The following is a 16,586-nucleotide window of genomic DNA, read 5'->3' on the forward strand; positions in this document are numbered from 1 at the left end:
TGCAAGTTACCTATCTGCAACATAATTCTATGTGTCAACTGACGATGGCCCAACTACGCGACGCTATACTAGCAGGGGCGTGCCTCAAAGCGGGGCTCTCAGCCCGACGCTATTCAACCTCGCTCTTGTTGGACATGCTGAATAATTGCCTACTACCATCAAAATTTCAATGTACGCAGACGACATCTGTGTCTGGACTGCGGCAGTCACACGTCCTCACATACGTGCGCAGCTTCAAAGAGCGGCAACTTTGACAGCGAGCTACTTGTGTAACCAAGGTCTCAGCATATCACCAGAAAAATTCGCACTAGTGGCATTTACTCGCAAACCAATGACGCTTTATGTGATCTAAATCAATGGGCGGACCACTTTCTAAGTCAAAACCCACAGATTTCTTGGCGTAATTATTGACCGAGACTTTTGTTAGAGCCAGCACGTGGCCTACATGAAACGGTGCATGACAGCAACTTCCCAGTTGTTTAAATACTTGACAGGGAAGGCGTGGGGGATGTCTGTAGACGCAGTGCTCAAACTCTACGGAGCCTTCTTTCTCGGTTTTTTACGACATAGTCTACTTGTACAGGACAACACCTGCAAGGCAAACATTCGTGTTCTGCGGGCAGCACAATCTCAAGCACTCAGAGTTTGCCTTGGTTTGCCCAGATGCATGTCAAGAGAGGCACCTATTGCGATTGTTCGGGACCACCCAATGCCAACTCACATTACGGTGGAAGCCCTGAGAACGCACATCAGACATTTTGCACGTGCCCCCTATCACCACCTTGCAACACTACCTTCAGGCAGGCACCAAGCATCATTCTCTAAAACTATCGTCAAGTACAACGACAAACTTCCCTCGGGCTTCACCGCCGCATCTAAACTATCGATACCCCCTTGGTGTCTTATCAGCCCCACAGTCCATCTCAGTGTACCAGGAATCGGAAAAATGTCTGAACTGTCGTCGCCTGTGCTGAAACAACTGTATCTGCTTCTTCTGCACGAGAGGTACGCGGACAGTGTACATATTTATACTGATAGTTTCACAAACATCCAGTGTTCATCCGGTGCTGTGGCTTGCCCAGCGAGGGCTACTACCATCAGCTTTAGGACTGACCACCCAACGACATCGCCATCTACGGAACTACCTGCCCTTCCCGCTGCACTTTGTTTCGTCAATCGGGAATAACCTCGGCAATGGTCAACATTCAGTGACTCAAAGACAGCCCTACAATCTGTGCTATCAACTCTGCGTCGCGGGTCATTCGAACAGCTGGTATTCGATATTAGATGCCTACTCCATACATCACATAAGAAAGGACACCCCATGACTTTCCAGTGACTGCCAAGTCACTGTGGCGTCATAAGAAACGAAGACGCCGATAATGCCGCTCGGGCAGCTCTTGAAGACACACAGGAAGATGCCATACTACTTTCACGGCCCGACGCAGCCAGCAGACTTCGAGTGCTTGCACAGGAGATCACGCTATTTCTATGGTGCACAACAAGCAGCCAAACCAACCGGAGCAATCGTCAATACGACCTGCCCTCTTTGATGCATCTCTGTATGCCAACTGGACTTCGCCGAACAGAGGCCACTCTGCTTTATCGCTTATGGCTAGGGGTGGCCTTTACGAAATCTTACTCATTTCGCATTGGTATGGCCGAAAACGCTCTCTGCAATGCCTGTCCTTGCGAGGAGACGCTAGAACACATTCTGTGCGACTGTCCTGAATATAATGTTCAGAGACAGTCCCTGGGGTCCGTCCTAGCCTACCTTGACAATAGACCATTGTCAGTTGCAACTATTTTCACATATCGCCGACAGAAGACAGCGCAGCTGAAGGCGATGAAGGGTCTATCGGATTTTGAAAGAGACGGACTTGGACAAGCAGCTGTGACAGTGATATGACGTACCGCACAAGAGTGACGCACTGTAACTGACGATGTGTATGCTGTGTTATGTGCTCTCTCTCTCCTCCCCATCTTTCATCCCCCCATCCCGCTCCCATGTGTAGGGTAGCAAACCGGTTATGCTAAACTGGTCAACCTCCCTGCCTTTCCTTCTCCACTTTTCCTTCCTTCCTTCCTTAAAGGTATTCTTGTGCATGACAAACTAAGGACAAAGACGAAATTGGGAACCGGTCCCTGTGGCCGCCCCAGGTTCTCTACATGTAAACATATCGAATCTACTACTACAGCAAAAAGTACAGTGCCGAATTACTCACATAAGGTACCTTCGGGTATCACCTGCATATCAAGCAACGTAGTCTACTGCCTAGAATGTGCCGCTTGAAGCAAACAATACATAGGTGAGACTGGACAACAAATTCATACAAGACTCAACGGTCACCGCGCGGAAACAAAACACAATTTACCTAAAGCAGTAGCCAGCCACTTCAATGAAGATGGTAATATATTCGATAAAGCAAGGCTCTATATACTACAAACAAATTACCGTTCATCTCGCGAGAGGAAATATACGGAATCATACCTCATTCACAAGTTTAATTGCCTACACCCGACGGGAATTAATTTGGCTCGTGATAACTTAAAATCTTTAAAAGCCGTAACTTATATTCTCATATTTATTTATTTATTTACATGTACCTTAAAGGCCTTCGAGAAGGCATAGTGTAAGGGGGAAGTACGGCAACATATTAGTATGGAATCGGGAAAGAAATAAACATCAGCATAATGAAAGGAGTAGGCGCACAACGTGGAAAATTAATACATTAGCAAGTACAATATGTAGAGCAATAACAATAAATGGTAAACAATAATATAATAGCATAATAGCATTGTAAACGTTTTTGTATGTTATACAGTAGTAAGCATTGTAACAAAAATTGGGACCACTGAAATTCTTTAACTTGTAGAAAAAATGCAGAAAGATTACAAAAGGCATGACGTGTTTAGACAGTTGAAACGGCATATTGATCGTTTAGCAGATTGCGAAATACAGCGTGTTTAGATTGGCAAGCGATGTTATCTGGTAGAGCGTTCCATAAGTGAACCGCACGGGGCAAAGCTGAAAAATAAAAAGCGCGTGTGTTGCCTTAAATTCGGGTGTAGCTGAACTGATTGTTCAGGCGTTGTGACGTCGAGGATGCTTCTTTCAGGTTTGATAAGGTTAGGCCAACTGTGTGAACAAATCTATGAAATAATAATAGAAGGGCCATATCGCGGCGAGTAGTTAGTGGTCCAACTAAGGCACAAAACACATGATGCCACCAAGTAACCTTAATTCTTAACCTCACCTATTCCACCCTTTCGAAAAGTTTTTTTCCTGCCTACTACTCAATTTATCATACTCTTTCATGTTTATACGTTTATATCAACTGTACGACCCCCTTTTCCCAAGTACAGCTGCCCACACCCGCTTCTGCGCACGTCACCCTCCTATTTGTTATTCCGGTTTCGGTTCCCCCCCTTTTTGTCTGTTTTTTATTATACATATTTTGGAAACACCCTCACTAATACATTCCAAAGTCCCAGACGCCAGGATACCTTTTTCGGCACAACAGCCACACAGAGTATCGCCATTTCTGTATACCGCCGTAACGACACCTACGTTGAGTTAATGGAGCTAACGTCCCTTGAAAGACCGTGCCGCTGCCTTCGAGTTGCCCCATGTATTTCACCCCAGATTCCTTGTCGCTATTTTAACTCCTTGAAAATTACTCGACGCATTGCTGCTAGGCTACTAAAGTCACTCTTTCAACTGATGTCTTTTTGGGTCCTTTTTGTTACTCGCGCACTGACCACCTGACCGGCTCTTCTAAAGCCACAAAAACATGACGCCAACGACACCCCCGAATGCTCCCTAACCTCTCGCTTCCCCAACACCCTCCCATGTCCCTCTTTTTGTTTTATTGTTCTTTTTTCTTCCTCTTGGGGTGTGATCTTGTACGCGTTCCAAAATAGAACGGAGGCGGTTCGTTCTTTACGTCACGAAATAGGCGGTATGTTCTGTTCCGTTCGTCCGACAGCAGACGACACGGAATGATTGACAGCAGATATCAGGTCACAATTGATGTCATGGCGTTCGGCACGGTTCATATTGACGAATCGTATTTGGCTCGGTGGAACGAACCGCCTCCGTTCTATTTTGGAACGCGTACAAGATCGCACCCTTGGTGTCCCTTTCTTTCCTCTCCTTTCCCTTTTCCTTTCTCCCCGCATTCAAACTCTCCCCCTCTTGTCCCTTCGTCCTTGGGAACCACGCTTACAGACGTCAGGTGACAACGCTCATTCTCTTTGAAGTCTCTCCCTTAACAACCAGCTGCCACCGACAACAACCGCATGTGACTACTAACCTTTTAAAACTAACATACCGAGGATGACGAGGCCGCCTTTGACGAAGACAGGTCCTCCTATCAAAATGTTGGCCCGCCTTTCTGAGGCACCTTATCCCTGTTTATAATATTTATAGCATACCCTATATATACTTAGCTTGCCAGTAGTGTGCGTGAAAACACGCAAAATACATGGTTACGTGAGTAGCTTCTTTTTTTGATAAAGCATTTCAGTACCTGCAGGCATTCTGGCGACACTGATAAAACGTTCGCTCGACGTTTTCACCGATAAAGCCTGAAGACAGGCGGCGAATGCAAGACTCGTATTACGGCGTATTTGAAACACTGTCAGAGTCGCTGAAGGTAGACGAAGTGTGGCGTTTACTCAAAAAATAAAATTGTCGAGTTGCGTGACCATTTCGAGTTGCGTCCCGTCATGGATAATGACGGCAAGACGGGATGGAAGTGAGCCGTGGTTCACGATGGAAGTTCGTAGGGAACCGGGAAAAAGAAGTCGAGTATACACGGCGTACAGAAAGAAACCGACACCTCAGAAAAAGGAACAATTGCAACAAGCTTCAAATGACGGGAATTCCGAAATATTACACGTGAAAGGTATTTTTTTATGCTTCTTTTCATTGTACGTTAAAAAGTAACCCTAGGGAATTCTGGCAATTTGTCGAGAGAAATTGAAAAGACGGAGTGTCAATTCCTGTGCTCGAACACAATGGGTCTCTTGTTCATGGCAGAATGGCAGGATGTTTTAGCTCCTTCTTCAGTTCTGTTTCTTCTGCGCGCGCAACTAACACTGATTCAATGTTTCCCTACGGGCTTATCGGAGGGGAACCAATGAATGACATCGTCTTCGACAGGAGGGGCATTCAACTACAACTTGAGCGTTGAAGTACCACTAGTGCCTACGGTCCCGATGACTTGCCGAACGTTCTGCTTTCCGCTTGTGCAGGCACATTGTCTAAATACCTTTATGTGCTCTTTACTAAGTCATTGACATGCCGAATATTACTTGCAGACTGGAAAATTGCCAATCTTGCTCCTATTCCGAAGTCAGGACCTCGAAAGCTTGTGTTTAATTATCGGCCCGGTGTCCTTGACTAGTGTACTTTGCAAGATATTTGAGCATGTACTTTTGAGCAACATCATGAGCCACTTAAATTTGTTTTCCTTATTGGTCTCTCAGCAACGCGGATTTCGAACTGATTTTGCTTGCATTACTCAGCTCACAGAATTGAAGCATGCCTTAGCATCCACCCTTGACAAAGGGGCTTGCGAAAATTGCATGTTTTTGATTTAAGGAATGCTTTTGACGTACTTTCCCACACTTTGCTGCTTGAAAGAGTGTCGTGGTACAACATCAATAGAGGGGTTGTTGAATAGATAAAAGAACACTTAAATTGTAGGACACAACGCGTAGTTGTTGGCGGTAAACGGTCGCATGGTGTTGATGTGTCATCGGGGGCGCCTCACGGTTCGGTTTCGGGTTTACTGTTGTTTTTGCTATACAGGACTGAAATTGCCATTGGCATACCATCTTTTATCCGAATGTTTGCGGATGACTTCGTTGTGTATCATGTTATGCAAGGTCCCAATGATTATAATGAACTGCAAAAGGATCTAGACAAGGTTGCAGAGTGATGTGATAAATGGGCATGAGCATAAATCTTGATAAAACTGCACAGATGTGGTTTAAGAGACAAAGTTTACCACACATATACGTATAGCATTGACGGGACAAATCTTGCAACCACGTATGAATATAAATACCTTCGTGTGTACTTGACACCTCAAGTATGCTGGGACCGTCATGTTAATTGATAATTGCTAAGGCGTGTAGAGTACTTCGTATGTTAGGTTTCCTTTAGAAACAAGGACATTGCTTTACAAGACTAACATAAGGCCAATACTGGAATGTCCTTGTACTATCTGGGACTCCTGGACTGTGACAGATATAATGAAACTAGAAAGAGTACAAATCTTAGCAGCCCATATCGTATGTTAAAATTATACTCGGTATTTTAGCGCATTCCAAACAAACGAAAACTTAGGCTGGAATACACTTCAAAATCGTAGAGACATTCGCATAAATTTTGTTCACAGTGTTTATTATTCTAAAACCGGCCTTAATTGTGATAGCTACATAAAGTCATCAGAGTACACTTCTGCAAGGCACGATCACCCAGTTAAGATTAAAGAGTATAGATGAAGAACAGAGCTTTTTAAGATTTCTTTTTATCCTAAGACGGTCAGTGAACGGAACAGGTTGCCTCGTGATGTCTTATCGCTCTCTTCAAGTGATGCCTTTGCTTCAGCCGTGGGATTTGCATTTTCTTTCTGTGCTTTGTGCTTGCGTCTGCAGACCCGCTTTTTTCGCTTCGCGCATGTACGATTATGTTCTGCCTATCTTTTTTTTTTGCGTCAGCGATTTACACTGAACTGTTTTTTCTCTTCATGAGTGGTATATTACCTGCTGTTATTTGTCAATGATGCATTTACTTCTCCGCCCCCTTCCCCCTACCCCCACTGTAATGCAACACTTGCACTGTGGGTACTGTGATAAATAACTAAAAATATAGCGCTGTATATTCCACCCCACCCAGAGGTGGGAGCTCCTTGTGACTAGTTGTGTCACGCGTTTATTGTTATATCTACAAACAAGGCAGCTAGTCACAGGAGTAAGCGGAACTTCGCCGCAATGCTGTTGCCAGCACCGACAATAGCGAACCTCACGTTTACGAGGGTTTCACGACGTTCCAGCGTACATCTTGCGTTAGCAGCTGCTCTGCTGCTAACAAAATGGCGCTTCTAAGAAAATCAATTGCTTGTCGCGTTGGCTTCACTATAACGAACGAGGGTTTACTGTGTTTCCCATAGGTTATGTCGAATTCAGTGCTCGTACGCTTCGCGATAGAGCTGATAATACTAATAATGACAAAAAAAAAACATTTCGTTCAACTCACCTCATCGAGCACGGTCCATGGAACTAAGCCCTCAAGCATTGGCATGTCGGGGTTTTTCATACCTTTTCTGTATGCTGTGCCGCATTACACGTGCCAACACGTGAAAATCGGGAATTCGAATAAATCCGCTTATCTACATTTGGGAGCTCAGTGAATCGAAAGTGCCCCAGTACACTCCGACAATAAAAAAAAAAGAATAGACAGACCCTAGCGAGGATACTTGCGAGGGTACACAGAGAGCGCTTACTGAAGACATTTATTTATTACCTCAAAAGCCATTCATTTAAAGGTATAACAAAGACAGGGACATACCTTCAGGTTGAGTGTCCGCCTGGGCTAGCGCGACTGGCATGTGCGGATTCGCGTCGCCTTGCAAAGATAGGTTTCTTATGCACGTATTACCTGCACTGTGAGGGCTCACTTAGCCGTACAGAGGGAACTATCAACGTTGGCAAATGCGGAGTGATAGTTTATGCGGGTGAGCATCTTACCTTTACTAGTGTTTATCGATTTCTGCTCGAGTACGTGCCGTCATCTCTGCGGCTACAAGAGCCGCGAAAATATAACGGCCCTTGTGGTTATCAGGCGTTACGTAGGGGCGTGAGCCGTAAGGTAAACTAAAGTTGCCTAGTGTCACAAAGTGCGTGCCCGCGCCCGATCTCGAGATGGCCGCCATTGCCGCCGTAGCCACAGCGCCATTCGCACGGCAATCGGGAAGAAGATTCTCCATTGTTCCCGAGCTCGCCGGACCGGTTGGTCACATGGGTCACCAGAGCGTGACGAGGGACGAGCTTGCCTGGGCGAGCGCGACCAGAGTAGGTGGGAAGACGGAGCAGGCTGGTCGGGCGCCGAGATCGACAGACGGTGCAAGTCCGTCAGGACCTTCGGCAGCGCAGTACCAGCAGCCCGACGCTATTCAGATCGGGATCTCGGCGAGCACGCCATAGATAAGCCTCGCGTTCCAACCTACTCTCGGAAGGTTCCGCCAGACTCCGTTTTCTAATCGCGTTTCATCTTTCATTTAATTTTTCATTGCGCGTTGATGTTTGCAGGTTCTGTTAGTGTAGTGTTTGCCCTGTTTATTGTCGCGCGCATTTTTCATTCCTGTCGCTTATTTTTTGTTTATTTCGTGAATGCTACAAATTCCTACGTTGTAGGCTTGGTGCCGCGCGTCGCGTCAGAGTGTGTGACCCGCACGCTTTCCGCGAAGCTTGGTACCCTCTGTTAGAGTTCGCGTATTCTTTTTATCATCATGTCTCTGGCCTGCTTTTATTTTATTAAATGGAGTGACTGCTTTAAGGCGCCTCATGTCTCATGCCTCTGCTGCACGCTCGATCAGGCGTGGACCTTATCGCCGGTCAGCAGTCGAACCATCCGTAAATGCACGCGGGGTGGGTTTGTTGTCACCCCATTCCCTCCCATTCGGATAGTGCGAATATATTATCACCAATCTTTGACACCTAGCCATAGATGTACTTCTCCAATGCGTGTATTCTGTAACTCATGTCAATTTCGATAAAAGTTTTCGTCGGAATCGCTGCCATCGTACAGCTAAAGAAGCTGCGCCACGCTTTAGGACAGACACCGCTATGCATGCTTTAGCCATATACAAACTATTTAGGTTGCAAGGGCAGTTATCACCGTCAAATATATATATATATATATATATATATATATATATATATATATATATATATATATATATATATATATATATATATATATATATATATATATATGCGTACGCCACTGACTCTTACGCCTCGAGCAAAATTGTGTGGCGATGCGTGAAACGATTTGGCACACCAGCCGAGAGCGCAGATTGTAGCTAATGGTTGATGGGCTCGCTTTATGGCGTGTCCTTTGGGAAACACTATGGGTGTGTGAACTGTGCATTGAAACACGGATTCTACAAGCGCTGAGAACGCTGAGCGCTGTGGCTAGAGCTGATAATTCAAACTGCCCCAGAATTTTTGCCCGAACGGGAAGTTTCAGAAGTAGCAGGCGTGATGCAGGTAACGCTCGATATCTGCAAGCCCCACTTTCAACTGACAGCAGCACAATATTTAATCACGAACCTAGACTTCTCAAAACTGAACTTTCTTTTTTTTTGTAAACGCGCTCCGCTCGTGCGATTACATCGGACAAGTTATCTGGTTTCTCACTGCCACTTTTCCAGAGCCCATAGCCTGTTTCAGGCACATTGAATAACTTTCTCGAGATGTGGTCGAAAGTTTCCCTATCTGTAGTGCAGATATGTAATTGGAGTAATGACAGTTATACATTCTTCATGCGCTCAGTGTACTACTTATTCCTTATAATCATCCGTGGAGCTAAAGTAAAGAAATCTAACGCGCAAACGTTTAAGTGCGCGCACTCATACGAAAATTTCTATTGTACTCCTTCGGTTGGTTACAAGCTCGGAAACTTGACATATTTCGGTCTCTTAAGTACCAATAAAGTCGCATCTTCCTCATTGCCTAGTGCGATTACACAATTACACCATGTACTCGTTGGTTTCGGGAGAGTGCCGGCCATTTTTGACAATTCGAGCCCAATTAGGATGCCTGAGTTTTATTTGCCAGCTGTTCTTGTTGGATAATCATCGATAATTCGCGTGCATTGCCAGGTCAACCCGAGTGCCCTGAAGTGGTCAAGCAGCATTGTAGAAGAGCAAACAAGACCTGCGTCCTGAAGGGGAAAATGCCGATTTGTACAGGTAAGCATGAATTCTCCCTCCAAAGAATTGTTTGTGGAAGCATCGTAAGAGATTGGCGAAGATAAAAGGCGCTACCAGTGCGTTTGGTGCGATTTGCAATAAGTCCATAAATTTGTTTTGGCTATTTCCTCCGAGCAGCGCAACACTTCAATTTTACCAAGTAGAAAAAAAATGAATGGTATAAAACGTAGAACTCAGCTAGAAGAGCGCGAATAAAACAAGGACGCGAAGAGACAAATGCCACAGACACGCACGGTTTCCTGCTGGATCCGCTTTCGTGTTTTTTTTTATACTACACTCGTTCGAAGCACGATGCGCGCTGCTTAGATGAACTTTTCCCGTTGCCACCAACACCACGGCTTGACCAATTCGAAAATCAGCTATCGACAAGCAGCCGAGGCACCTTGATAGGACAGTACTAATGACGTTATTTTTTTCTGTACAACTTGCTACAACGGGTAGACTACACGGGTACGGAGAAATATTCGTGTTCATATAAAAGACAAGCCTAATTAATGAGAATGCCTATGCCTGCGTAGGTATAGCTCAGTTTCCACACGTTGATAATAACCTACTCAGCAAATTTTTCTGTTCCTCCTAGTCATTACTACTGGACTGGTGATGAATAAAGCGTGACAAGTGTCACGGTGCAGGTTCACATTGTATGACATAAATTACAAATGCAAGCATCTGGTCTGTAGCAAAGAAAGAAGTCAACAAGTGACTTTTTCCTTAGTTTATAGTTCTGTTTTAAGTAAAAGCAAGTGAAGACGTCAATGCTTCGGAACGATGAACAAGGACAATCTGTGCTAAACGCCTCGGCGATGTTCTTTGCGCAATTCTACGCAGCGTAAATACTTGCGCTGGCTAAACGTGGTCAAAATTGTCCGAATTACGCACATTTCATTCCAGGAATAATATTTAGAAATCGAAGAGCGCGGTGTGTTTTCGATGGAGACTCCAGATGTCCGCTGAGCCATGATGCGCAACAAAAGCAAATTTCCTGCGCCGTTTACAGGCGTGATCCTCGTGCACTGAGAGAATGACAGCATCCATTTGCGACCGCAATGCTGTCGTTAGAAAAAAAAAAATGGAGCACGCTTAAGCTTCACCTTTAAGAGTGCAACGCTTCACAGATCCCTGAGTGCTTGTCACGTTTCCCGGCAGCCGAAGCTTTCTTGCGGAGGCGTGGAGCCGAGAGAGATGGTGTTGTTGCTAGGAGTCGAGCGGGCCGCGTCGCCGGAAAAGGAGTTTGCGTTTGAATTCCCGCGTAACAAAAATATATTTTCTGGTATATTCAAATTAAACACCGACACTACCATGCCTGTAGGTTGCTTTTAAGCCCTATTTTACAATTTTTCTGAAGTATTTTACTCGGAGAAATTCCGTTAGTTCAGTAACGCATCTGGGCCACGTGGAGGGCCTGCGAGGTTGTGGTTCGGAATGATTCAGCGCGAAGCGGTGTCTGACGCGGATGTCGTATTTCCTGTAACACGGCGCCATTACCGTAATTGCACTAAAAATCGAAATGATGAAGTAGTTGGTTTTCCTATTTTACATTGTCGACGTCACCATCTTTTTTTGCTTACTGTGTCCTGTCGTGCGTGTTTTTCTGTTTTTACTCATGGTGGCCAGATGGCCTACCAGCCGATCTGGAAGCTTCAAGAAACGGTGGTGCTATGGTCCCGCTGAAACAGCGTTTCGGCCGCAGCACGTAATTGGCATGGCCGAGTTCTGAAGTGCAAACTACTGTGCCAAAGTGGCCGTACAGAAAACCTGGCAACTCTCGCCAATCATTCGTAAATTTTACGAATTCGGTAATTTTTAGAGACATTACGAATGCTGCGTCAAGTTTTCCGAGAAACTTATTCTGTTCGCGAAAACGCGTAGGTCCCCAGGTATTACGCTAGTACATTTTTGGGTCATGGTGAATGAATGCAAGCAGGGTACTTGTTTCGAGAAAGTTAATACAAATTCTTGAAGCAGCCAGGGAAAAAGTCACTGTAACATAAAATCAATCTGTTCCTTGACAGTATTGCTCGACCACTTAGGTTTGCTGTTTCTTGTGAGCTGCGGCGAAAGGGAAATCGTTTTCAATACAATGCGTATGCATGCTTGAAAATGCATGTTTTCAGAGCAAACCTCACAAAAATGAACCAGTGATATTCTCTACCGCTTCTGCCATTTCACTGAGCCGAATAAGACTTTTATAGCTCTCAAGTTAGCAGGTACGCGTATAGTCATCAATACAGTTATGACAACGTTCCCCAAAACTCGTGAGCCGTAACCATGTTCTTGTGGTTTGATTTAAAAGCCAATACTTCAGTAAATCGCTTAGGTATGTAGCACGCATTTGCATCATGATTATAAACAGGCTTCCCAGAAGCCTTCCGGTTAAGCCCTCTGGAACAACGGAAGTTACAATAGCCTATAAACTTACAGAACCCTCCAGGTGGCATCAGTTTTGCTGGGAAGTTGGAATGTTCTACAAGTGAATTTTCTTGGTAAATCTAACAAAAAAAAAGCCCATACGTGAGATGGACACATGCCGTACTTTATATCTGAACACATCAAGAATATGTGCCTACAGTAAATGATGCGCAAAATACTTCCGTTTTCTTGGCTAACTTGACTGTCAAAAATGCATGACCGGAAGTTTTTTGGGGTCATGAATGGACAAAAAAGGTCTATATGCTTGAACCGTTCGAAAAGAAGACGAAGTATCTGCGAGCCAGAACGTCATTTCTCTAGCTCAGGTATATTCAGCCGATTTATATATATATATATATATATATATATATATATATATATATATGAGGAAAGGTGCCGTGGGTTGTCGTACGGATTTACGTTGACAACTCGGGTCTCTGCTAGGGATGGCAGCTTCAGCGATGGCTGCGTCTAAGACGTGGAGCGGCTTTCTAGGCGACACCAACCACGAAGATACTAGTGTCTACTAGCTCAGCAGGGGTGACCTCTCCGATATCGAATTTCAGTTTGTGAAAAGCCGCAAGACGAAGCAAGGAAACACCAGGGCCTAACTGTCTTCAAACATGTCGACTCAAGGAGCACCTCGAAATACCGGAGTCAGTAAGGTTTTGTTTGTACCAGAACCCACTACCGACAACCTGAGGCGACTCAACGGAAAGTCTGGCACAGTGCTCCTTGAAGCGGCGACGCCAAATCAGGTCACCGACGTTCAAGTCAACGCACGAAAACGCAACTTGCCTATTGGCGTTGGACACGAGACTGCGCTGAACGCTTTGGGCAAACTTACGGAACTTGGTGGCATGAAGGGCCGCTTGTATAACCTCTGGACAGAGGCTCTACTACTGGTGTCGTCTACGACGTTGACATATCTATGTCCAGCGCTGACTTGTCGATTCTAGAGAAGCAAGCTGTTGATGGCGTCGCAATAACTCATGTGGCTCGCCTAGGAACGTTCCGCTGCGTGGAAGTAATTTTGAAGGGCGAATAACTTCCCTCACGCGTCAAGGTGGGCCACTTTAGACACATTGTGCGACCATTTATCTTAAGGCCATTCCAATGCCACAATAGCATGAGGCAAGGACACATAAGCGCCGTGTGTGAGAACACCAGAAATATCTAGCGCTTCGCAGAGCCCCGCGCTCCAGGATTCTGTGCTGCCAATGTTATGAAATGCCCTCCTCGTTGTCTTGAGTCCCATGATGTTACCTGAAAGGACTGCCCCAAAATGGTGTAGGAAAGCGCAGTGTTGAAGTAGGAAACGAGAGATCATTGGTCTCGCCGGGAAGCTGTTGCGGCTGTTAGAGAACGATGCTGCAGACACCATCGAGCTTCAAAGATCGCCGATGCCTCTGTGAACAGGGCACCACATCTAACACCTCCTTCTCTGCCCCTTAGGCCTGGCGGAGTCGAATCTAACTATGACAAGTTCGTGCCAGCGAGCGTCAATGCTGAAGCTTGGCTCGCGATATCCGAGTTACAGCAGCCACTATGGGCGGATCCACAGTCGATGACACAGCTGAAGTAGAGCCAAAGCCACAGCTAAAGCCACAGCCGATGCCACAGCAGATGCCACAGCCAATATCACAGCCAATGCCACAGCCGGAGCCACAGTTACATCAAAGCATATGGCGCACAGCGGTAGAGTCCTCAGCGCCTAGTCTGACAAATTGCCCGAAGACCTGCAAGTGATTGCAATGATTCGGTTCCTCATGGATACCCTTCGCATACTCTTCAGCAAGCTGAACACTCTATCAGCGCTAAGTCTAGTGCAAGTGCTGGATGCTCTCAACACAGAACTTGCAAGTCTTGAGCAATCCCCACGGCTCACCCGCTGCCGCCTATTCGCACAACTACCACATGCCCTTGGGTCATCTGAGATGTCTTCAAATGCCTACCACTTGCTATAGAATTTGACTTTGGTTTCAAGACGCTTCACTCAACACACAGTGTTAACTGCCTTCCTCTTTCCTCCCTTCTATTCCCCCTTTCCCTTATCCCCACTGTAAGGTAGCACACCAGGCGCTCGCCTGCTTGGCCTCGCTGCATTCCCCCCCCCTCTCTCTCTATCTATCTCTTGAACCGTTTGTGCCAAATCGCTAAGCCACTATTATTTTTTTTTGGTACAGATTCACATCGCGTTCAGGAACGTTCTAAGAATATCTGTTGCTGTTTTTGTTTAGTTCCAGCAACAATTTCAGTTCGGTATGGTTTTCGGTTAGCATTCGGGTTTAGTTCGACACCCTGGTTAAGGCACCGGACATACAGGTACCGACACAGCACACAACTTGCTGAGCACAGTATTTATCCTGAAAAAGAAAAAAAAAAAGATTCATCGCAGACGATGTTTAGTTGACGTAAGGAAAAGGATGAATTGCCGTAAAGAGGTGAAATGCTGCTTCAACGTGCCGTTTTACGGTGCCAATGAGATAAATCTTTTCATATACGACTCCGGCCGTGTTCCTCATAACAAAAAATATCGTAATAAAATGTTGCGCGGCGTGGTGTATTTACTTCCAGATGTAGAAGAAAAGCAGGAAACGACAACAACCAGCGGTGAGTACTAGCTAGAAATCATGTAACATTTGTGACAGTTCCCTCAACAGTTGTGCTCTGTTCCCATAACTAAACTGAGGCAGGATAAAATGAATTACACAGGCTATTGCCCTAATTTATAGTTATGCAAGTGTTCACAACAAAAGATTTAGGAGTGGGAGCCCAAAGAGGAATGATTGAATTTTAGGGTACAATAGAAAGAGCGTTTCGCACAATGAGTCTGAAGCGTTTTGATAATCAAAACACATTTCCTCATGCTCAAATGACACGTACATGGTAGCGGACAAAGTCGAATACTAGTCACGCGAGAGAAGCCAAAATTACTATCCGTTATGTTGACATAACTGGGCGTTACGCGTGCTCTCTAGCCTCAAATTAGAAACTAGGGATACCAGTCCCGAAACCGTCACAGTTGGTTATTAGAGATGCCGCCATGGAAAAGTCCTTGTGAATTCTGACCACCTGGGGTTCTCTAAAGCGCACCGAAGTCCAATTATAAGAGAACTGTTGCCTTCCACGCTCCCCGAAAGTCGGCTGGCGCGGTGCGAAATCCAATCAGTGACCTCCTGTTAAGTACAGGAGCACGCCATGGTCACTGAGAAATGGCTGCGGACAGCCGTGAATGTAAGTGTCTTCAAGTTAACTGCACCTGTGTGGCGCTCTGTCATTCGCGGTTCCTTCCGATGAATGCATTCGACGCGGTTTGACCCTGCGCCAGCTCGTCCATATTAAAGTGCGCAGTAAGTGAGCGCTAAAAACAACCGCAAAGCGCTGTCACGTTCAAGGGTATACTGCGAACTACGTGCAATTCGGTCAACTCCCTGGCCTCCATACTCTGCATTTCGTTATCTTGCCGGTTGTGTACGTGAAAACGCGCAAAATACGCGGTCACGTGAGTACCTGCTGTTTTTGATAATGCATTTCAGTACGTGCACACATTCTGGCGACATTGATAAAACGTTCGCGCAACGCTTTCACAGATGACAACTGAAGACCGGCGGCGAATGCAAGACACCTTAAATGGCGGAAGTGTTTCAATAAAGCTGATGGCGTCAGTCCTTCATATAGGAACAAAACATGCAAGTAGGCTTGTAGTGGCTGAGGTGATCCAAGAGGAAAATAAGACAAGTCTCGGGAAAAGTAATTTATAAAACAGAAACAAACCAAGTCCTAGTTCGGATGCACAAAACGTTTTCGTAGGTCTCGTTTCGGCATAAGTATAGCAACAGGTATTTTGCAACTATAAAGGCGCCCTCATTTCTTTCCCAATGCCAAAGAAAATTACTTGCATAGGCGAAGTAGCTCTCCAAGTGGGCTTCACTGTTATCTTAAACCTTTGCACCTTGGTGCTATCAATGGTGTCATTCGGGAAAAGGTTGCGCAAGGTCCGAGTGGAGAAATAATAGGAAAGGTAATTATTTTAATGCGATCCTCGGCGCATGCTGACACAATTGCGAGTACGCGGAGCAGATTGCGAGAAGGTTCTTGTGCCGAAAAGTAATTATAAGGAACAATAAAGCGCGAGTAACACACTCTCGAGGGACCTTTCAAATA

The 16,586-nt window shown here is 45.5% G+C and overlaps 1 protein-coding gene across 1 annotated transcript in view; it reads left to right on the top strand.

Annotated features, from left to right (window-relative positions):
• The window catches only part of LOC129384193 (uncharacterized), a 126,821-nt gene that overhangs the window by 74,626 nt on the left and 35,609 nt on the right, over window positions 1–16,586 (top strand). Inside the window, exons 15-16 of the mRNA XM_055069411.2 lie at window positions 9,900–9,989; window positions 14,997–15,032. Coding sequence (XP_054925386.2) covers window positions 9,900–9,989; window positions 14,997–15,032 — 126 coding nt within the window. The remainder of the gene's footprint in view (window positions 1–9,899; window positions 9,990–14,996; window positions 15,033–16,586) is intronic.

The sequence above is a fragment of the Dermacentor andersoni genome, chromosome 8 (assembly GCF_023375885.2).
Source record: "Dermacentor andersoni chromosome 8, qqDerAnde1_hic_scaffold, whole genome shotgun sequence".
In the NCBI taxonomy this organism is placed as follows: domain Eukaryota; kingdom Metazoa; phylum Arthropoda; class Arachnida; order Ixodida; family Ixodidae; genus Dermacentor; species Dermacentor andersoni.